Consider the following 23,310-nt stretch of genomic DNA (forward strand, 5'->3'; position numbering starts at 1 on the left):
TTTCTTACCTGTGTGAAGGAAAAGTTTAGGGTTTTATTTCTAATTACGCCTAAACATGCATTTAACTGTCAGGTAATCTGTGCCTCAGACTCTGTAGTTAAAAACATCCTTTATTCTCCATCCATCCGCCTCTTTTCTCCTTTTCTTTCTGTCTTGACCTTTCCTCCTATCTTTTTCTTCTCTTCTCTCTTTCAACCTTTACTCCCCTTTTTTATCATGCCTCCCCTCCTCGCTCTCCCTCCTTTCAGCCTGCGTTGGTCGGCCACTCGGTGCCAACTGTGCCCGGGAGTGTTGGCTCAGTCCCAGTGTGTTTGTGTTGGGGGGGGGGGGGGGGGGGGTATCAGGGCGAGAGACTCGAGGTCAAAGCAGAGGTGAGGTGAGCGAGTGGGTAGAGAGGAGAATATGGTGCCAGCTGGCAGCCGATCAAAGAACAAACACCCACAAACCTGTCGGGATGTTATTATGATTATCACCAGTGTTATTAGCAGCGGAAGCGATTCTCATGTACTTTCTGTATATTGTCAACAACAGATCCAAACTTGTGTATTTTTGGATATTTACACTTCATTTTAACTGCCAAAACATTCTCTTTCAACATGGGACCCGTCTTACAGATGAAGTTCCACATAACCAGGATTTCATTGTTGTTACTGGGGCTCATTAAACCCAACAGTCACATTAAAACTGAGGTTTTCTGTATCCAGCTGACAGGGCAGCATGAGATCAGAAAACACAGACATCACAGATTTGGATCACCAGCTCAATGGGTGTAATTTAAATGTTAAAAATCAAAAAATAAAACTAATGAAAATGTCAAAAGATGCAGTTCCCCTAGTGTCCTCTAGAGGCTTCCGCAGAAGGCCAGTCTCCACGGACTCGCATGTTAAAATGTCGAACTTTAAATGATGCTGTGCGTTTAATTGTACTAACAGACTGTCCAAGAAGTCTGAGTTCCAGTTTTAGAGAAATTGTAAGATTTTATCTGGATGATACTGATTAGCAGGTATCTGTTTCTGAGTGTGAAGCTATGAATGAAGCTTGCTAACTAAGCTAGCTAGCCTTAGCTGCTAACTTAGCTCTACCCTCTCGTCCAAACATGGTCACTTCTGACTACAAAAAAGTACCATGGCAGTTTTCAGAGTTAAACCTTCAAAATAAAACATAAAACAATACCCGATTCAAAATTCAAAAAACCTCTGGACCGCTTTCTGTGTTACTTTAAAATCGTTCCCTGTAAGTCTTGCTCTGACCACATGCACTGGGCTCTTGTTATTTACTGTTAATCATTAACATGTTTCCTGCTTTATTTTGTAGTCCTGTTAGATTTCTTTTCATCCTTTGTTCTCTTCCTTCGTTTTTTCTCCATAAGAGCTTTGCTTAAGATTAAGAATTAAGGGGACATTACCTGACATGGGCCTCTGATGTATGAAAGGTAGGAACATTTACTACAAATTAGATCTTTTCCTGGTATTTTAGAATTTTAAGCCTAAAAACCTGACCTCTTCTTTTCCTGTCAAAGATGTAAATTAAAAAAAAAAAAACACCTAAAATCTGAAGAAGATTCTTGAAGAAATAAAAAATCTTTTCACCTTGTCTTTCTCCACAAAGTCCACGTAGGAAGTCCTCTCGATCTCCACCGGCTGACCCTGACGGTCGTACAGCGCCAGCACGAAGTGGAAGAAGTTGGACTTCCTCAAGTTGGATGGAGGCTGTTTCTCAAAGTGAGCTCGGGCTAAACCAACCCCACTGAAACAGAGAAAGAAAACGTTACCTTCCAACTCAACAGGATCACACACACTAATCTGGACAGCACAGTGAATTGATTCATATTGATTTATAGGCCCGTGTTGCTGTGGTGGGCACCTTAAAAGTGGGATGATCATTTTCGACTTGGAGTTAATAAAAGCTCAACAACAGAAGAATTAAATGAAATGAATTCCAAATCTTCAGAGTGGACATAATCATGTGTGAACATTGGGCAAGTGGCTTCAGTTACTGAAAACAACATTAATGGTTTACAACTGGTTCTTTCTTCTGTAATCAGAATGACTAAGGTGCTTCCCTTTGAAGGTGGCGGTTTGTCACTAGTGGACAATCCAAGATCCGGATGTCAAGGTAACCGGTTTCATGTGTTTACTACCATGTCCTATATGTCAACTTAGCAGTTGGAGGTTAGTAAGCAGTTAGCTAGCTAGCTTCCATGTATGACGATATACCGTAATCTGTCCAAAGTATTTCTAAAGAACTAAAATGTACAGCAGTGATGGTTAATGGTGAGAAACATGGTGGCTAGCTACAGAGCTATAGTTAGTGTAATATGAACACATTAGCACAGTGAAGACGGAGGATGACGGTTAAACTATTGGTCAGGGACAAACGCCATCATATGACAGGAAGAAGATGCCAAAAATGGATCAAACTAAAGCCAAGAAAACACGAGACATGATCAGCGTGAGGTTAGTCATTAATGTGCTGCTGCGTGGTTTAGATTAGTCGCTGTGAAAGACAGCGAGAACGATCACTCAGGAGTTTTTGGGGGAAAACAAAAAACATTAATCCAACGCAGGAGACGCTTTGACTGGGAACGACACGCCTGATACGACATCAGCGACCATGTCTTTGTGCTGATCATCACACAGTGTCATACACGCAACGTTACCACAAAGCGGACCAATCACAGACGCTGTGGTATGCGTTGCCATTTTATTATTTAGATTTAGAAGGTTTTACAAATAAACCCGGACACATAAATAAATAAAAAATAGGGTGATGTGAGTTTTCTGGCCTTCACAAGGTTATAATTAATCTTTGCTTTTACAGATATTGGGATGTGGCGTCTCCTCTGCTTTCATTAACATTAAATAAAGAGATGCAAAGTCACATGATAAACTGTTGCTGCAGGAAGAGGTTAAATAAATGAGTTTAAAGGCAGCAAATTAAACTCTAAAGAACAAAAGAACAAACAAATTTTTATGTTAAATTATTTTTTTGTTACATTTCAATAAAAAGGGAGGCAGAAATGAAATCATTACCGAGAGTATTGCTTCTAATGCTGATTATCATAATGTAAACAACCACCGGCTGGGGGTCAGAGGTCACCCTGCTTTTGATTTCCAACCTCCAGAATCTGAGGAAGCCTTTAACTGAGTGTGAAAGCTGCAAAAACATCAACAGTGTCAGCGGCTGATTTTATTTTGGTATGGAAAAAAAATCCTTGTTGATCCTGAAATAAAATCAATGCTCCAGCAGGAACAGACCTCTGCTCTCAGCCCACAGAAGCGCGATGTGTCCGAGGGGGAGACGCTCCAAACAGCAGCTGAATATTTTTACATCAATCTCATTTTCCTGTTCGTTTTGTTTCCTAAAACGCTTTATGATCAATATGATCGCCGGGGCACAGATAAATATTTATTCATGCTCAGGGTTTGTTTTTGGAAGCTCGCCCGTGCTCTCTCTCGGTCTCCGAGCTTCCCGGCTCACGGGTGTATTCCCCAGACGGCAGATTAATACAGCCGTGACCTTTCTGCACCCCCATTACCAATGCTTAATGCCTCATTTGTAGGCCAGTTTGTTGAAAGCTAATTCCTCCAACTCGCAGCGTTTGGCCGAGTGAAGAGTCTGCAGAGAAACTCCAGGAGGAGGAGGAGCAGCTCAGGTGTGTGTCGGTCAGGTTTTAAGGGGGGCTCGGTGGGAATAAGAGCAGCTGAGTGTCAGAAAACACAACAGTGTTAAAGTAAAAATAACACCGAGAGGAATCACAGCGAGCAAGTCTTCAACACGTTCACCGACAGATATTTTCAATGAGATCCCGAGAGAAGGAAAAAACTCCACAAGCATCTGTTTTTATCCATGTTTCTATTTTCATACACCTGACAGGAGCTACGCTGGAAACACAGCGAAAAAATAAATCCTTCAACAATAAAACAGCATCGAAAGCCCACAAACAGGCTCCGTGTTTGATACGAGTCAGTAAACAAAACCGATTATCTGTCAGTTTTCACATGAAGATGGAGAAAACTGAGTCTGATTTACTTTCCTGGACCCCAAGTTCCTGATAATAGTACCAATTGCTTGTATTTCAGTGGACATTCACTTGTGAAGTCTGGTCTCCAGGTCATGGAGGCAGAAGCCAAAGCACAAATACCCAAACCCTCTTTCCCCAGCAGGCTTTCCCAGCCAGGAGAGAATAAATTAAATCCACTTCAATTTTATTTATAAGGCACCGAATCACCATAACAGTCACCTCAAAGCGCTTTGTATTATAAGGTAAAGACCCCAAATATCAAACGACCCACTTTGAGTAGCACTTGGCGACAGTGGGAAGTAAAAACTTCCTATTAACAGGAAGAAAACTCTAACAAAACCAGGCACAGGAGGGGCAGCGATCTGTTGGTACCGGATGGGGATGAGGGGGAAATGAAATGATCTCTCCAGCGAGTCTTGGGTCTGTCCCAGGGCCTCCTTCCCTAACTACTTCCGCTATCTCCTTTCAGCATGGAGAAGCAGCTCAGCTCAGCTCCTCACCTTGTCCTCTAAGGTGGTGCCCGGCACCATTTCAGAGGAAGCTCATTTTTAGGAAGCTAAAAATCCTTCATATCATCAGCAAAAACACCATTCGACCAGTGACCGTCCACTTTTTCTACGCCTAGAGATTCTGTCCGTAGACGTTACGAATAGCATGGATGACAAAAGGCGACTGTCAAAATCCAACTCCGACCCTTCGAAAAATTCCTGGAGATAAATCCAGATCAGCTCAAAGTTATTCCTTTCCAAGTCATTCCCATGCAAACCTGTCCAAAGCTTTTAGAGTAATCGTGCTCACAAACACTCAAACTGCAACAATCACTGAGGGACAGAGTCTCCAACAGGCCAGCAGCCAACAAGGCAAAGGGCCGAATTCAAAGGTTTGTTAAACTCTCAGTAAAAGCGCCTTTGAAGCCTTTGGTGTTAATGGGTTTAATGTCAATAGTTCATTTTTCTGTCTCCTGGTTGCTGTGATCTCTGAAAACCTGATAGAATAAGGGTAGAGAGTTCCTCCACTCTTGGATCTGGATCAGTTTGTGATATTTTATGGAGTTACATCTGAAACGTTTGCCCCTCTCACAGCAACACGTTCCTTGATCTGGACCTGGATGAACACCAGAAGTTCATCAGTGATGGAAAGTGATGGTCTACGGACAGGTTACCTCTGACTTCAAATGACAGGGTAAATTAAACATACACTGATGAGCCACAACATTAAAACGGAGCCTGGTATCGAGTCCGTTTCTGAACACAGGCGTCCTGTGCGATCACGCACCAAGATGAGGCCTGAATCAGCCACGCTGAGTCTAATCTGATTTTCAAAGTGTGCAAAGACACTGCAGAGCAGGAGGGCATCGGTTTGGGATGTCTGAATCCCTGTCACACTTCAGTCGTTGGGGCGTTTGCACACTTTTCTCAGATATAACTTAAATAAAAGCACATTTTTGGAGTCATAAAACCCAAAGCCTGCAGACCTGCTGGTGTTTAATATCGCTGTGAAGCTGACATAAATGTGGATTTTAAAGCAAACAAACACCGAGACAAGCGGCTCGGTGAATTTGGCACCTGTTTCATCCCGAACGCCATCAAAAGCATCGTTTCCCCCACTAAACCAGCCCATTATCCCAATTACACACAATGATCTGCAGCGGCCCGTCCACGCAGCCGATCGCCACCCTCTCCTCTCTGCTCTGCCTCCACTCAGAAGGCTCGTTAGCATTATTATTTCAATTATGCTAATTGCGGCTGCATCCACTCGTCAGCGCCGCCCGTATCCGGCTGTTAGCACTTGGCACAAGGTGTAATAAAAACAGTATCGATGGCACACGGCTCGCTCGAACATGCCCGGAGTGTAAATCACACGCCAACAGGCAGAGAGGAGAAAAATAAATAAATAAACACACACACACAGACACAGAGAACAAACACGACGAGGCAAATGAGGGCCGCCGATCTGCACGTTTCCACTGCAAAGTCTGAAATTAAAGGTCAGCAGGAGTCGTGTTGAGCGCTGTGCAAACAATTACTGAGCAAGACAGCCGGTGCAGGGAGCAGTCAGTTCATATCCACGCTCACGGTGGCTGAGTTAAACCTCCGTCTTTCCTTCTCTGGGATTCAAGCACCGCCGAAACTCGCCTCTCATCCAAACTTCTGCAAATCTGCGCAACTTCCTTTCAAATTCAGTCGCCTCCTTTCATTTACAGGTAATTATGTTAAATACCGAACTGTCCTTATTAATCTTATATTTGACTCTAATGCAGAATTTATATAAAAGCTCGACCTGTGACCCAACTGACTAGTTTCATTTTAAAGCCACAGAGCTAAAGTTTGAGCTGCCACCATGAAGTTATAACTTTTCCACAGATGATATGGGAGATTCACAGACTCAGATACCTGCTAATCGCCCTTTTAGTACAGTAGCCTTACAGCAGCCATAGTATTGGTCAGATGCAGTAAGAGCCCGGTCCAGTTCAGGTGAAGCTAGCAGACAGCTAGCAGCTACAGCTACCTGTGTCACTATCCACCTGTCAGTCAAAGAGGCCATGCTCTTAATAACGCACATTTTAAGCCATCATACCATTTAAACAGGTGAGTTTAAATTCTCACTGTAGAGACCAGACAGTTTGTGTATCAGGCTGTAAACATGTTTATCTCCGCTGTAAAACTTTAACATGGGAGTCTGTGGGGACTGACTCACTGCTGGAGCCTCTGGTGGATGTTAGAGGAACTGCAGGTTTTGGCACTTGTGCCATTGATCATTTTTTTAGCTCCTCATAAACACAAGATTTGAAGATCAGGTAGGCAGGGCATCTGTGCCTGAGATGACCATATTAGAGATGGGGTGTTTAGTCTGACCGCTCTATGACTTCTGAATCTGTCACCATGTAATCTGAACATCCACCCTGGAACTGGAGATTACGACATATATGTAAAGAAGGAAAAGCAGAATAAATCAACCTTAAAGTGAGCAGGAGACACAAACTGTGCTGCCACCATGAGGCACATTTACACCTGACATGCAGCCATCACACACACCCTGGCTGTAGGTGTGTGTGTCCTTCAGTAATTTTATATCTGCTTCTTTTTATTTTGCACATTTTGTACAGGTTTTCTTTCTCTTTACACACAATTTGTGTCCTTCTGTTTGTTTTGTCTTCATGAGTGTTTTGTGTATTTGTTTAAACATAGCTCTGGATGCAGGACCACCGGGCCCCTCAGAGCCACGCTTTCATGATCAGACCGGGTACTGCGAATCCTCCACAAGCTGGAAAATAAATCTCACACACACACACACACACACACCATGACATTAATCAAACAGGAGATGGAGTGTGACCGCTGTTTGAGTCTTTAACCAGTGTGGCCTGCTGCCTCACACACTTACATATAAATACACACACACACATCACACAGGCCTAATGAGCCGTACAGCCGTACACGCACACATGCACACAGTCTGTCTGGCTGCCAGCATGTTAATCAAATAAACGGTGGATGTTTAAATCTGATTCAGTTGGAAACAAACTCACAGCAAACACACCCTGACAGGACACACACACACACACTGAACGGTAATCTCATCACAGCAGGAGTAGCAGTAACTTCTGTCAGCTCTGAATCCAAACTGCGACCCGGCTCCTACTTCCTGTTTAGCACATTAGCTGATCACAGATAAAAACGCAGAGCAGCCGAGGCTGATGGGAACCCGAGGACGCGCTCATCAGTAACATGTAGAGGGGAGCTGTTACAGGTAGCATCGACAGCAGCTAGCTGAATCATCATTCAGGTAATCTCACTACACAAATCTACACTTATCACAGACACATCATTTTATCCTGATGAGCTCGTTTTCAATTCAAGGGTTCTGCTTTCACCAGGAGCACGGTCTGCTGTCAAACAGCAGGCAGGGACGCAAACACACACCCCCACACGCGCACGTGAAGTTTTAACAACGACGCGGCGTCGGCCTCCTCAAACGGGCAGGTGAGGTGCATCTTCAGAGGTGTGAGGTCAGAAAACAGATTGTTTGGTTACCTTCTTCTTTCAGCACGTTACTGTTGAACATACAGAAATCTCATCCTGTGCAGCCGCCCAGAATGAATGTAATTAGCAGAAACACACACACACACACACACGCAGCAGCTCCTCTCTAATTGCTGTGGATATTGAGTTCGGCTTGTTAAAATATGCACATATTGTTCCTGTGCACTACTCTGTGTGTGTGCGCGTGTGTGTGTGTGCTGATTTATGCAGGTTGCACAATTACCCATGAATACATTTACCCAATCAGACGTGTGTGTTTTGTTTCTCTCACACACACGCAGACACACACACCTGTTCGGTTAGCTCTTATTAGCCGTGTAATATGAACTAATGAGTCGAGGCTGAAAAGCGGCGAGGAGATGGCCAGCAGGTCGTCCGAGCGCGATCGCACGTGTCCGTCTTCGTGTGGACAAAAATTCAGTTTGAAAGCATCAGAGCAAAGCGAGCTCTGCGCTGAGAGCATATCTTCAAACGCCGCCTCCCCTTCCGATCCTCAGGTTTAATTATTCTGAGTAAACACAGGTATGTATGGAAAGCAAACAGTGTCAAAACACTCAGATCAGTACGACACTTCAAATGATATATTGTGGACGTACAGTGACCACACAGTCCCGTGCATGTAGATATTAAATATTTTAACTTTAGATTTTATAACTAAGTTTACATTTCTCGTTTATCGGAGCAGCTATGTTACGTCTCAGCACCAAGAGGAAATTCATCGTTTCACACATCTGAAGCTGCGATTCATAAAACAGAAATCTGCAGACCTGCCAGCACTCCCATACTTCCTGTGTTTCTCCTGTATTTTAAAACCATCTCCGGGCCGCCTCCTGTTTTGCCGTTTATCCCAGAAAATTCCCATAATCTGCACGACTGAATAATTGGAATACATGCATGTGCAAGTTTTGTGTTGCTCTAATGTTACCTAAGTTGTTAGACTGTCTATAAAATGCAGTCTGCACACACTAAATACAGTTTCAGCCCATCTGCTGGAGCAAAGCTCTGAAGGAGCACACGGAGTCAATGAGCTGCTGTCCTCGCTGTGGAGCGTCGCTGTGGAGCGTACGATGAGGGTAGAGCAAAGAGCGAGAATTTAACAACACACTAAAATAAATCACTGTGAGTTGAGCCACCCGTGCAACTCTGTGAGTTTGTGTAACTTTGACAAAGCTGGACAGATATTCATCGATCTCAGCTCCACCACCAAACTCCATGGTAAAAACCACCTATTTTACATCAATTGTGCAACTTGTTTTTTTATACTTTGCACAGAGTAATGATAATTTAAAAGTAATCAGATTACATGAACGTGTGCTCTATGCTGTATTCCTGGAGGAACTCCACCTACTCTTCCTCTCAGTTTAAGAATGATGACGCCGTGAGAAATGCACTGTGGGTGGTTTCTGGTGGAGCGACGGTCTGCTGTGGGTTCAACGGCGGTGGCGGGCGCCGTCAGGGAGGAAACACCCGCTGACTGATTTCCATTTATGCACCTTAATAGTGTGTGTCATTCCTAATTAGGGCGACTGGCTCGGGGAAACGGTGGCTCGATGCTGGAATGGCTGCTCCTGTCATGCTGCAATTACCAACAAATTAGTCTTTAAGCTGAGGGGCTTCTGCACACACACTTCTGACCAAGTGTGTGTGTGTGTGTGAGAGGAGTACGCGTGCTAATTAGTGCATTCTGTGAGGTGTTCAATGTGTGAAAATGCATCTAAGTGTAAAAGCAGACGAGATTTCACGGACGTCAAAATCCGACCTGCAGCTGTTTGTTCTGCAGTTTCACCTTCGATTAGCACGAATAAAAAGAAAAAACACAAACAGGATTAAAATCACCAACCGGTCGACAACCAAATCATTAACATTTACCTTCCAACGTCAAACCAACACACACACACGCACTGAGAGTGTTACACGAAAAGTTAAACAGCTCTTTTTTTAAATGGAGTTTGGTGGATAAAAGCATCATCTGTTAATCCAGTTGGTGCTGCGCATTCAAGGTTAAGAATTTCTAAGTATTCCTGGTTGACCAAGGTAATCTGATTACCAGGAGCTCCTCTGTTTATCATTTTAAGGCAATTCACAAATGACAACAAAAGCATATTTGTGTGCATACAGTATGAAACAGGTTCTTTTAGAAGAGATTTGTTAAACAAACTGTTAAAAAACTTTGTCTGAACTTTGGTGTAATTATTCCAGTTTAATTCACGTATGTATGGAAAACTAACAGAAAGAAAAAACAGATAAACTTGAAATTTTGAACCTCGAAAGTAATCGATTTAAACAAAACTTTTCATGTTTGTCCTCACTGGTGCGTTCAGGGTTCCAGTTTTTAAATAAGAAAAATGCAAAACTGTTGATTTCCGAGTTATCAGACAATTTACATTTTGGCCGTTTGGATCTTTCAGAGAGTAAAACTTAATTTTATAACCTGGAAGTGCGCGGGTTCGTACAAAGCCGAGCACCAGTCGGGTTACGAGACCCGCTCGGCTCCAAATACAGTGAAGTATGAGATGTGCAGATATTTCATCATTTCAGGTTCTTTGGTCTGAAAATCAGAACTTTTAGGTCCACATGTAGATTTAACTGCTCTCTGGACCACGTCATGCGTGCTGCGTTCAGGTGCATTCCTCCAGTTCCTCTGGGGGAAAGAAACGGTTCATTTATTCATCGACTCTGGTCTGCGCGGTGCCTTCGGGGCTCTGTAAATCTGAGCTTTTGTGGTCAAGAAGCTGCTTCCAAGAGTTCAGTTTGGCTTTGGGTTTATGAAGAGAGACGTCTTCTTGTGATGCTTTAATATTTTACCTCCCCTGCTGAGGATGGATGAGAGCTGAGCTAACACAGCTGCACGTTTCCTGAAGTCAGCTGTTTCCTCCCAAAGACATCCTTTACCCTGTCACACACACACACAGGCCGAGCCCATTAGCGTGGTCACCTGCTCCTCTCGGGTTAATTGTTTGCAGCTTTTTTTCCTGTCTTTCTCGCCTCCCGTGATTAGCCGAGCTGCCCGTGGCGGCTGACATTCAGCAGAGTGTCGGCGTTTGTTTCTACCACTGCACTTCCAGGAGGACGGTGTGCTGGGCAGGATTTACAGACAGCGGCGGCTGTTTTTTAAGGTGTTCAGAGTTTAACTTAAGTGAGGAGAAGGAGGAGGAAATGCATTTTTCCTCGCCAGACTCAGAGAGTAAAGCCTTACAGAGAAAAAGGTGTGCGGGCGCAGGCCTCGGCTGACCTCTTCATCATCTGCGGCCGCCGCTGAGAGTTACGACTCTGATAAAAGAGTCTCTCAGCGCGAGAATCCATCACTGCCAGACGCCACAGCCCGTCTCCGAGTACCAATCCGCCCACCACGGGGGACCGCCGAGCAGAACGCCAAACGCTCCATGATTGAACTGATGACGGATGACGCCAAAGAGGGAAATCCCCATGTCGACGTTTATTCACCCGCCACCCGCCTCCCCCTCCACTCGCCCTGATCACCCCAGAGGACGAAGACGGGGCGTGGAGGACCGGATCGCTCACTCTGCTCGCTCCTTTTTCTTCCCGTTTCCTCCTCTCAGGGAGGGTCGAGGGAAATCTGTTCACCTGAAGCTCCAACACACACACATTATAAACACACACCTGCCAACAGCGTGAGAAAAATCTCCCCCTCATCGTTACAGCTTCTACAGAGTTTCTAGAAATGACCGTTTAAAAGTCGTCGCTCATTAGAAACTTCCCAAAGTTTGTTTAAGAAACAGCGGATCTGACAAATAACTGAGGTTAAGGTTTGGACGAGACTCAAAGACCTGGGTCGAGTTTTTCAGTCTTTCCTGTGATAACCGTCCCACCACACTGTGAAATCATAACATTAAAAAAAAATCATCGTAGCATAACGATGATTTTTTTGCACATTCTTCCTTGTTATTTATTGTCAGGTACGCTCAAACCTAAACTGATGAGTCGCCCTTGATGGAAACCTCCTTAAAAAATGGTTTTCCTCCAAGACTTAAAGTTTAAAGCTCAGATGTGTTGAACTGTGACGGTGATCCTGCATCAGACGCAGACGGAATAAGACTGAAACAACACGGGGTTCAGTCTGTGGGAGGTTTACTACAGACAGTACACATCCCAAAAACACTTCTACACTTTATAAAAATCAGTGTCTGGTGCTAAAATAAGCCTGAAATATGCAGATTTGTTTGTTTTAAAAGCAGAAAATATGAATTTCCTGGTGTACCTGAACGTAAATCAGCCCTGTGATAAATCAGACCTGTCCGGAGCGTGCCCCATCTTTGGGACAATCTCCTGAGCTGGATGATGAAGCACGAAAGTGGATGGTTAGAAATGACAGACTGCTGTGAGACTGTGGTCAGGAGTTCATCTGTGAACACTTCTGTCATATACACACACACACACACACACACACACACACACACACACACACACACACACACACACACACACACTCACTGTTTCATCACCTGCTCACCAGGCGTGTTTCTAAGATGATGGCAAAGGAGGTCTGATTAGAAGTAAATATAGTGTGAAAACAGGAAGGCGTCTATTCTGAAACACGATAAAATCTCTCCAGATGAGCCCATACAACAGTCGGGCTCTTCTTCACTGTTTGTTCCTCCTCCTCCTCAGCAGGAGGCCAGCTCCCTCCCTGCTCCCGCTCGTACAGCAGGAGCCAAACATCATGTGAACGTGTGCTTCCTTCCTCTAAAAAGGTGTAAAAGCTGGAAACAGAATTTCAAAATAAAAGCATGAACTCCTGTCTCCTGCATGAACAGCTCGTGACCTTCCCTTGTGGCTGCCGCAGATCAGCAGGTATTGATTAGACATCTAAATACACAAATACACTGCAGGATGAAACGTGTGATTGCTTTCTGCCTTTTAATCAATAGAGAGCACCGTAAACCTTTTTTTCTAATGCACGGCATCAAACACCTTACAGCTGTTCAGTGATCAGATCAGGAGCTGATCGACTCACTGATTCAGATTTGCAGCTCCACACTTTCAAAACTCTCGGCGCTTCTAAACGTCTTCTTACAAAAACAACAAAACACTGCAGACTACCTCGAACGAAGAGCTTTTTTAGTTTCCAGTCATGTGAAAGTTTCTCTCACTGATCTGAGAACAATAACATTTTAGGATTTATGCTGAAAGCAAAAGAAGAAAAAGATTAAACATCAGAACGCATCCCCTAAACCTTTCAAACTGAAGTTGAGATCGTGTCACTGAAAGGTTAAATCAATCAGCCCGGTAAGCAGGACGTTTGAAAAGTTAGAGATCAGCTGTTGAATCAGAGAAAGACCTGATTTCAGCCCGATCAGGTCCCAATAAGCGATCAATAACAGGACTGCATGTGGACGCAGTGACATCATGTGTCTGTGCTTCACGCGTCCAATCACATCCCTGCACGATAAGCCTGACCACATCAGCTCACAGGACGCATCCTCACATAAAGAAAACTTTGGGCTGGCTTCAAAATAAAACATGAATTCGGAGCTTTATTCTGAAGCTCTGGCATGATGGTTGATATTATTCTTATTATATTATTTTCCATCGTTAAAAATCTCCAAACATTTTGGACGTTCAGTAGCGAGAAAATAAAATCTGTCTGCCGCGTTTCAGTTTTTTAAAAATCAAACCAGAGGAACGCGGATGCTCGCTGGTCACACTTGTGCGTTTGTGATAGAAAAAACACTTTTTATGAGTTTACAGCGTTAAAGTTGCCTCATTTTAAAGAACTAATGAAAGCAAATGTAATCTAATTACACTGTTTGTAACCCTCACTGCATGCGATCCATACACTTTGTGTTTTTCGTGCTTTGCTTTCAGTGAATTTAAACTAAAACGGTGTTCACTGAACTTCTAATGGAACAGCTCATCGATAAAGTTTTTGTGTTTTCTTGTGTGAAACAAAGTTTATTCTCTTTGTCTCGTCGGTGCTGCCGCCATGATGACATGCGCCTCTAACTCACTGCATTCTTGGGTTTTTGGGAAACAGCGCTGGTGTATTTTTATCTACAAAACGATGCTGGGTAAACTTCCAGCTGACCTCTGACCCCTCTCAGATCACTTCCAGCTAAGCTGCATCACTTCAGCTGAATATTTCAGAGAAAGCTCCAAACATGAGTTTATCGTGCTGTTTGTAAGTTTGCATTGTGAGGCGGTGGGACTGCAAGGTTTTGTTGTGTATTTAATCACCTCCTTTGCAGATTTTTCACCCCGCCTTCTACACACAAGCTTATTTTCATGCCTGCATTTTTTTCTTCTGTCTTTAAACCTGACTTTTTATTTTATTTCTGCAGAACTTTGAATATTTTTATCTGCTTGAACAAAGGTGAGATTAGAACAGTAGTTTGATAAATGCCTCACAAAGAAACCACATTGTAACTCTCATCATTACATAAACGACTGGCTGCTGTGTAAAGGGTTAACTGCTTTACATATAATAACACCGTCTTGTCCTTATGGATGAAAACATGTCTGTTTAATGCACACGTGTCCAGGTTTCAGTCTGGGAAAATTAAAACATCTCATTCGTGAGTCGAGCAGCTCATTTCTGCGTGTCACACTTTTTCCACAGGAGGTTTAAACCCACAGAAACCTCAGTGAGATTTCAGCGTGTGTGGATGCACAGCAGAGGAAACGAGGAGTTAAAGAAATAAATAAATAGACTCGGTCTGAGATATACAGCTAAGCTGAACCACTTCTCTTTTCTATCCAGTAAAGATGACGTTCTTTCTTCCAGTCGAACGTAAGCTGCTTGTTTTCTATTTGACCTTTATGAATAACGTTCACATCAACATAAATACAACATAAACACGAGTTACTGAGAGTCCACAGAGTGAAACTGATGTAAACTTGACGTCCAGCAGTCTATTTAAGTCCAGTTTTTAACTTTAAACCAGCTCCAGATACACTCACATTTAAATGCAGCGAGTCGTCTTTGATTTACTTTACAAATAATCACGTTAAACGGCTCCTCGCCGGGTTCGTTCCCTCTGAGGTGCTGCTGTTGAACCTTAACACGAGGTACTTATTTGTCCCCTTGAGGTTTGTACTTAACGGAGATCAGCTTTGAACCTGTGCTGATGATTTAGTTTCCTAATGTAAAAGCAGAAAAAAGGCTTCAGCCTCCTCACATCTGCACGTCTTTGCACTAATAAAAAACCCAACGTCTGCAGCGCCATCGAGCAACTTTGCTTTTATTAAAACGACACACATGAAAACACAAGTCGACCCGAAGCGCTTTCTGCTCTCTCTTTTTGAATACACAAAAATATAAATGTGCCGAGAAACCGTTGAAACGCGAGCGTAAAATTAAAGTTTGACCTCATTTGTTTTCAGCTGAACTCGCACTGCATCACTCTGCTGTTACTGCTGGGATCACACACGTCTCCTTTTGCCTCAAATGAAAGTTCACGTGCAGCCACTGTGGCTCTGATAACGAGCCTGGAGGCCGTGCAGGTGAAACCTTCACTGGTGTGTTTTCATGTTTTTCTTCACATTAGAACTTCATCTGCTGCGCATTATTATTTCACCAACACTCATCGTCCTTCTGACATTTCTTCGTGATCTGTGTTTTTTCTTTTTTTTGTCTGATAACCCTCCTTTCAGTGATTTATGATTATCATAAATGTCTAAATATAATTTAAAGCTTTTTATCGGCGTTGGAAGTTTCCCTAGGAACGCTCAGAAAACAATTTCTGACCCAAAATTTAACAAACTCCGTGTGAGATTTCACAGAAATCTGAGGGCTTTGAGACGGACGAGTGTTTTTGACGTATTTACACCCCAAACCTGCTGTTTGTTTCTTCAGGTTTGACATCTGACACGCGATGATCAAATAAAGAATCAGATTTTATAGATGTAATCGTTACGATAAAGGTCTAAATCTAAATGCATAAAATGTTTGCTCAGGAGAATATTCGTCGTTGAAGGTTAGACGATGCTGAGAGGACTGTGTTTGACATTTACAGTCAGGTTTGGACTGTTTTAATGATTTTAACGCAGACGTGCAGTTTAGCTCGTCTGCGTTTGTGTTTTTTTATCCATGTCTTATACAGAAACCTCTCTCGATGTGATCAGATTATCACGTGTGGATAAAAATCCTCCCGTCAAGCGTCTAAAGCTGATTTCTGTCGGGAGTAAAGATGCAGCTGTTTGAGCTTTGACTGGCTCCTCGTGTTTAAGTCTTGGTGTGGTCGTGTGTCTCTGAGCTTCAGCGGCGCTGTTTCCTGTCACGTTAGAAAACATCTCAGACCCGCTAAGCTCAGCCACATTTCTTTCCCGTGTCCTTTGAGCACGTGCAGCTTTAGCTACGCTTGCACGGGTGATGGACAATTAGTGAGGTTTTTATTGGGGAAAATTACCCTCAGATCATCATTTTTTATTGTTTTATTGCTGACTGCTTTCCACTGTGAGAGGCTGAAGGAGCTGGAGTGCCTGCCATCACTCGTCCTGTTCCTGACATTTAAAAATCCCTCAAACTGCAGTGAATTTAACCTCCCTCATCAGAATTAAACAAACCCTCGTTCATGTTAGATTATCTGAATCATCTCAGGTGTGACGTGCTTTATTCCGCTCTGCCTCTTCTTTCTGAAACTCGACTCTTTGTCCATCTGTCTGCGCTGCACACACAGCATCTCCTGCACATCTGTCCGTCCTGGAAGAGGATCCCTCTGAGGTTTCTCCCTCTTTTCTTTCCTCCTCATCGTTCCGGCTTTTGTCACTTTCAAGCTTTTGCTGAATGACGTTTAAATATTATCCACAAAAAGAAAGCAGTGATTAACGTGTGCACAATAAGTGTGGGAACTTTCCCACGCTGTACACATCTGAGTCCATTTGCTTCCACTTCTAAATGCTGCTTTAAGATTACAAATGTGCAGCTTCAGTCATTCCAGATTTTCTTTAAAGCAGCAGAAACAGTCTGCGACCTCTCCTCTGTGTGATTGAGAGTTTCTACATTTAAAGCCGAGACAATGGCAGTAAAAGCTTAAACTGATCAGCTGGCGGGATGTTTAGAAAGTTAAAGGACGTGAGCAGAGAGAAGCAACTCGGTGTAATGAGCTCAGATCCACCTGCTCGGGAAACGGCGAGGCTACAAAAACACTGAATCCAGTTATTAAAGCAACGTGCGGATGAAGGACGGACGCTCGGGATCAGCGTTAATGTGCAGGAGAGTTTAAGTATCCGTGAGGAGCGTTTGCCTCAAAGTCCTCAGAGTGTAAAATTCAAAACACAAAGAGTTGCTCTTTGTTTAAATTCAGCCAGAAACAGGAATAAAATTCAGCTTTTCTCCAGCAATATTGATTTTATTTTAAAAATCTGCAGTTTGGAGTTTTGTGTGCAGCAATACTTCTTTTTTTTTATCTGATGTCTCTGGATGCATTAAGTGCAGAGATCTCCCTCCTCTGCAGCTTAGGGCAAATTATTTTATTTTATACATATTTTTTTATCTGTATTTTGGTCTGAAAAAAATCTGTCATAAATATCTGCTTAGCTCTTCACTTTGTGCAAAATTAGGTATGCAAAATGTATTTATTGTGCAGGTTTCACACACTTTTGTCTTCAGATCTCATTCTTCCTTATTTTAAAGCTAAAAATGGTATTTTATTAACAAATCTAAAATTAAACTGAAGATTTTGGATTTATAAACTACAAATATGCTTCAGCCCATGTGTTTATGTTTTTACTGACGCGTTTTGATGAGCTGAGAAAATAATGTTAGTGATTATGTGTGCAGGTGAGGAGCTCGGACGGATTTAAACCACAGAACAAATTCAGGAGGAGATGTTTTAAAGTTTACAGGGAGTCAGAGGCCATCCCACGCCGTGGACGGATGCGGTTTCTGTGGAGCTTCTTCAGACTGCTGATGGATTTTTTTTCCTCTCTTCGTGTTCAGGTGATTTAAACCTGAAGCAGAAAAGCGCGCATTGATTTATCTGAGTGAGGCGGTCAGATTTCAGCCGGAGATGCTTTAAGCAGTTTAAACTCTCAGATTCTGCGTCGCGTTTTAATCAGTAGAAAAAAAATAAAAATGTGGAGTTTCTAGTGAAAAAACCTAAATGTAAAAACTGTCAGTATAAAAAATGTAAGAGCGAGATTTTAATTAAAAGCTGAATGAGTGTTTTTGTTGTTAAATTAAAGCTGCAGTTTGAAATTAATTTAACCTGAAAATAAAAAATAGTAAAAACACAAAAATCGTTTCAAAGTGATTTTAAATGAAGACTTTCTGCTTTCGGCTTCCTTTAACCTGTGACCCACTTTCACGCGGGGTTATTTTCCTTCACGCGGGGTTAACTTTCTGTAATTCGGGATTATTAATAAATTAATTCTGGGTTTTAATGGTTTGCTGTGATCGTGAGAATTATTCTCTGAGCTGTTCTCAGGGCAGCGGCTTCGAGCCTCCTCGCGCTCTGTGTGCGCACCGTGTCTTCTGGTCCGCGGGGTGGGAGCCGTGGACGGTATTTCACGCTGAGGTTTGTGGAGCGCAGGCGGCGGGCAGCCGCTGGAGCCGACCCCGGCAGAGAGGAGCTGCGCCCAGGCGCTTAGCGCCTCGCGCTCCCACAGGTTTGATTATTTTGGAGGCTTCCGCCTTTGATCATTTTTATTCTCCGAGCCTCTCGGACTCACTCTGAACCTCACACTGAACCTCAAAGTCAAACTTTACAAACCGGATTTTTATCGTTCTGAAGTTTTAGAGGAGCGGAGCGCGTGGGAATCGTCCTCGCGCTGGTTTAACTTTGCCTTTTTCTTTTTGCCCCCCGCGCGCGACACTTTTCAGATCCTGCAAGATGCAAACTGCCACCTTCACCTGGACTGTCACGCTCACTCACTCACTGGCACACTCACGAAAAGTCGCCCGCGTGCTTTTGTGGGATTTTTACCTCTGTGCCGCTGTGTTGGCGTCCAAAATCCCCGCGCCCTGCATCCACGAGCGGACCGGGGTCATGCCGGTGGGGAGCGGCTCCTCCTTCATGGTTAGGGCCCCCCGGGGGAGGCTGTCCTGGATGGAGAACATCAAAGTGTCCTTCTGGGAGCTTTGTCTTCACCAGAAACACGAAAGAAGAAGAAGAAGAATAATCCTCCCTGTACCAGCCACTCAAAAAGCCAAAGGACCACCTGGATTAAGGTGGAGAAAAGAGGAGGAAGGAGGGGAGGAGGAGGGGTGGGGTGGGGGGGCACACGAGCGAGCGAGCTTCCCCAAAGTACCGGGTCCTGATCCAGAGAAGAGCCCCGGATCCCTGTGGGTGTCTCCGGGGTTGTTTTAGATCCCAGCCCCGGCTCGCAGCAGTCCGGGCTTTAAAGCTGCGCCCGTGTGAAGTTAAAGGCGGTCGGAGAGAGGAGCGGAGAGCGGGGAGAGCATCTCAGAGGAGGCGGCGGAGAATCAGCCTGACGCCGCGAGAACGGAGCGGCAGAGCCGGGATCAGAGGGAGGCGAGCAGCCGCGGATTGTGGAAAAATGAAAAGTGGGATAAAAAAACAGGCGAGCGCTTCAAAAAGGAGTAAAATGAAATGATTAGCAAACAAGAGGGAGGGCCGGGCCGAGGAAGGCTGCTGCTCCCGGGGGAGCAGGGGGATTGGGCAGCGAGGAATCTCATCCCCTCCCTCCCCGGCTCTTTATGGCTCCTCCGTCCCGGCGGAGAGCTCCTTCTCCCGGGGTCCGGGGCTCCGGAGCTCCCGGGGGACCGACGCGAAGCTGGGGGGGCGGGGCAGACACCAAATATGGGCCGCTCGTTTGAATACTGGTCGCGCCTCTGGCTGCTCATTGGCTGAAAGCTCGCGTTGCGTCATTGTTTTGCAAACCGCGCGCCAAATAAGGGTTTCCGCGTGTTGGGCCGCGCGCGCTGTGAAAAATGAAGTTTGAAGAAGTAAAAGAATCAAAGCAACACCAGCGCGAGACCAGAGCGGGCCACGCAGGTACACCGGTACCTGACACTCGTCTCACACTTGCTGCCGTCACTTCCGGCCCTCGCACCCTCGCTTCATCCGAACCTTCCGGGCCCGCGCGCGCTCCGCGTTTCACCCCGAACCTGATAACAAGCCGCCAACCCGCGGGATTAACGGGCCCCACGCGGAGTAATCTCCTCTGTCATCCCGCGTGCAGCCTCACCGACACGGCGGCACGCAAATACCACAACAGAGTGCGCTTTTTACGCACGGACATATGGCGCTCAAAAACACACACGCACTCTTTTTCTCTTTCTCTCTCTCTCTTTCTTTCTATCTCTCACACACACACATACACACTCTTTCTCTCCCTCTCTCTTTCTCTTTCTCTCTCACACACACACACACTCTCTCTTTCTCTCTCTTTCTCTTTCTCTCTCACACACACATACACACACACCCGGAGGGAAACCGCTAATAAGCTGTTTTATTTCACACCGCTTTAAAATGTGTGTTTGATTTCAAAGTCAAAGCGAGAAGCACCTCCAAGACCTGTCACGCCTCCTCCGGCGACAGTGATAATAATAATGATAATAATAACAGTGATAATAATGATAACGGTACCGTAATAACCGTTTTCAGCTCGTCTCTCGCTGTTTTGCCTGATCTGACGTCTGCAGCAGTCATCTCTGTTGGTTTTCGTGGCAGGAGCAGAATTCCTCTAATTAAGCAAAAACTCCAGAGCAGCGCTGATTAAATATTTATCCTCCTTTAGCCCGCTGCCTCCCTCCAGGGAAACAGAAACGTCTGGAAAGCCTGGAAAAATACTTCTGTGTAGGGAGAGAAAAAGTCAATGAGACGCTGCAAACATGTTGGCGATGAAGAGGAGGGTGATGAAGACGGGCCGGATTAGAAACCAGACGGCAACAGACTCGCGAAAATATTCATTATAAAAATTATTTTACAGCTTTAATATGTAGCCTGTAATTATGTGCCTTACGTGGTGACCTTATGTTAAATAAAATTTCAGGTTTATTAATGAAATTGGCGCTATAATAAATGTAATTAATTTTTTTCCACCCTGAGAATCATTTTTACAGGTTGTGGGGGATGAAAGCTGTTTTTTAATTTTCAGTATTAATTTCATTTAATGTAAATTTGTTTTATTTTGATGGTGCTTTTGATTCTTTAATATTACTTGAAGGTAATGAAGCCTGCTGCCAAATAAAACAGCCCCTCAAATCTGAAGTCTTTTCAAGGAATCCTTGAAATCCTTAAATATGATGCTGAAACCCCCACGACCCTTAGGAAACCTTTAAAAGTCAACTGACATCCCTTAAAATCCAAACAAGGATCTAAAACTGCACCAGGAGCTGCTTCAGGTGCACCTCGCCCACCTGTAGTTGCAGCATATGCTAAAGAAACCTTCCTGGAAAACCTGAAACATTCCAGGGACTCATAAAGGCCGATTAACTACAGATCAAGAACCGCCAGCCTCTAAGAAAAAGCACCAGACGACAAGGACCTCCCTTAAATACTCCTGTAGTTAAACTCCTCTCTCCCACACAGAAATCCCCAAATCTTTAAAAATCACCTAAATGTCCCTCGTAGAACTGCCTGAAAAAAATCCAGTGAGCTGACCCTGAATTCCAGCATATCCTGGAATATGAAAACAAAATTTCTCAATATCTTCTATAATTATTTTTTTAAACACAATGAAAACTGTTCAAAGCCCTCACATCTGTCATCTACACCACCTGAGAAACTTTAATAACCACCCAAACATCCTCAAACCATCACAATTGTCAAAACACTCCAATAAACTGCTGCACGTGAACCTGGACCTGCCTGGAATTTCAGAACATCTTCAAGAAAACATCCTGGAAAACGCACGTGGTAGAATTTCTTCCAACTTCATCTAACAACTCCAAGAGCACCAATGGAAGGAGGTCATTACCTCCTTCCATTGGTGTCTTCTCAGAAGCAGGACTGTTTGCTGGAACCTTTGAAAATGACCTGAACTTTAATTATAACAATCTTCATTAGAAAAACCTGACGGCTCTGGAATCCAGCCTGCACGTCAGGCAGCTCATTGAACCTCCCTTTAGATGCACCTTGCTTATTCCCACACCCTCCCAGGAACTTCTCCAAATGCCCTGGCACTCACTTAAAAACACCCGAGGCCTCCACCATGGACCCCCTGGAACTGCTTCCAAGTAACCGTGGAACTCCAGAGTCCCTCATCGAGTACCCTTCATCTGTCTTCAAACCATCCTGGAGCTGGCTTAAGAGCCGCTGCCAGGCCTGTTCTCCGAGGCAGACCTACGAGAACAATGATTGGACGAGCGGGATGCGACCACACGAGCACTAAACGCACATTTAGACATACGCTGCACAGACACATGCGCATTTAAATCTCCTTTTAACCTTTAAGACGGATCTCCAACATTCAAAGATAAACACACCTTTACCTGCGTTTTATTTTTTCACTTTAATGACTTTATTAATTCTTCATAATAAACAGGATAATCTGTCGTGCATGAAACACAGATGTTGCTTTGTTCTGTAACACTGCTGCTAAAAACATAAATTCACAAGTGACTTCGAGCAGCAGCTGCAGTCAGGAGGGCTCAGTCTACAGACACAGGGCGCCACACAGTGGGCAAAGACCAGTACTGCGAGCCTGATCAGCACGCTGCGGCTCATCAGAAATAATCGTCGGTATCAGTGATGTGTCCAGCCGTGAGGAAAAATCAAACTATTCCGAGCAGTGAGATTAAAGTTTGAAACTGAAGCCACCGTAACCTGAGTGTACTTTATCTACCAGAGTGAAAGAAATAGACATTTAGAATTACAAGTCTTTGATATGAACGGCACGTTTAGTCACCCACTGATTGCAGAGATCTTCTCTCTGACCGGACTGAAAACAGAATAACAACATGAGCGTAAATCCTGACTCAGGCCCCGTTTCCCTGACTCTTTTAGGCCCCTGAAACATATTTGGGGAAATCCTGGAACTGGAGAAATTTGGCATAAAACACAACATTGTCCTTCTTTTAGTCATGATGAGTCAAAGCACATGTTAGTAGGTCACTGCGTTGTTCTGTTCTCCTGTTTAACAGATATCAAATCATAAATGTTCAGTTTAAAATGTTAAAAAAGGCTCAAACATCCTAAAAAAAATGCGATTATCACATTTATTTATATCCAATTGTTTCATTTTTTTTCTCTGCTGATTTGATTTCATTCTCTCAGCCACAGAAAATTTATGTTTAAATTCTTTCACAGCTCTGCCCCCACAGTGCCGGTGCCCACCCCGGGCAAATTAGGTAGAATGAATGAGATTTCCGTACCGGAT

The 23,310-nt window shown here is 44.1% G+C and overlaps 1 protein-coding gene and 1 long non-coding RNA gene across 4 annotated transcripts in view; one reads left to right on the forward strand and one right to left on the reverse strand.

The window, feature by feature from the left end:
• The window catches only part of LOC113031912 (transcription factor COE3), a 140,506-nt gene extending 120,763 nt beyond the window's left edge, over nt 1–19,743 (reverse strand). For 2 of the 3 annotated variants that reach the window (XM_026184453.1, XM_026184444.1), the window contains exons 1-2: nt 18,951–19,743; nt 1,590–1,746 (exon numbers count right to left, since the gene is read on the reverse strand). In XM_026184453.1, coding sequence (XP_026040238.1) covers nt 1,590–1,746; nt 18,951–19,084 — 291 coding nt within the window. In that variant the 5' untranslated portion in view covers nt 19,085–19,743. The remainder of the gene's footprint in view (nt 1–1,589; nt 1,747–18,950) is intronic. The other variant, XM_026184461.1, reaches the window with a different exon arrangement.
• Nucleotides 7,168–18,107, forward strand: LOC113031924 (uncharacterized). The gene is made up of 3 exons (XR_003273823.1): nt 7,168–7,810; nt 7,902–8,007; nt 17,807–18,107. It is a non-coding gene; the product is annotated as an uncharacterized LOC113031924 (long non-coding RNA).
• Nucleotides 19,744–23,310: the final 3,567 nt, after the last annotated feature.

This window comes from Astatotilapia calliptera, chromosome 2, assembly GCF_900246225.1.
Source record: "Astatotilapia calliptera chromosome 2, fAstCal1.2, whole genome shotgun sequence".
Taxonomy (NCBI): Eukaryota; Metazoa; Chordata; class Actinopteri; order Cichliformes; family Cichlidae; genus Astatotilapia; species Astatotilapia calliptera.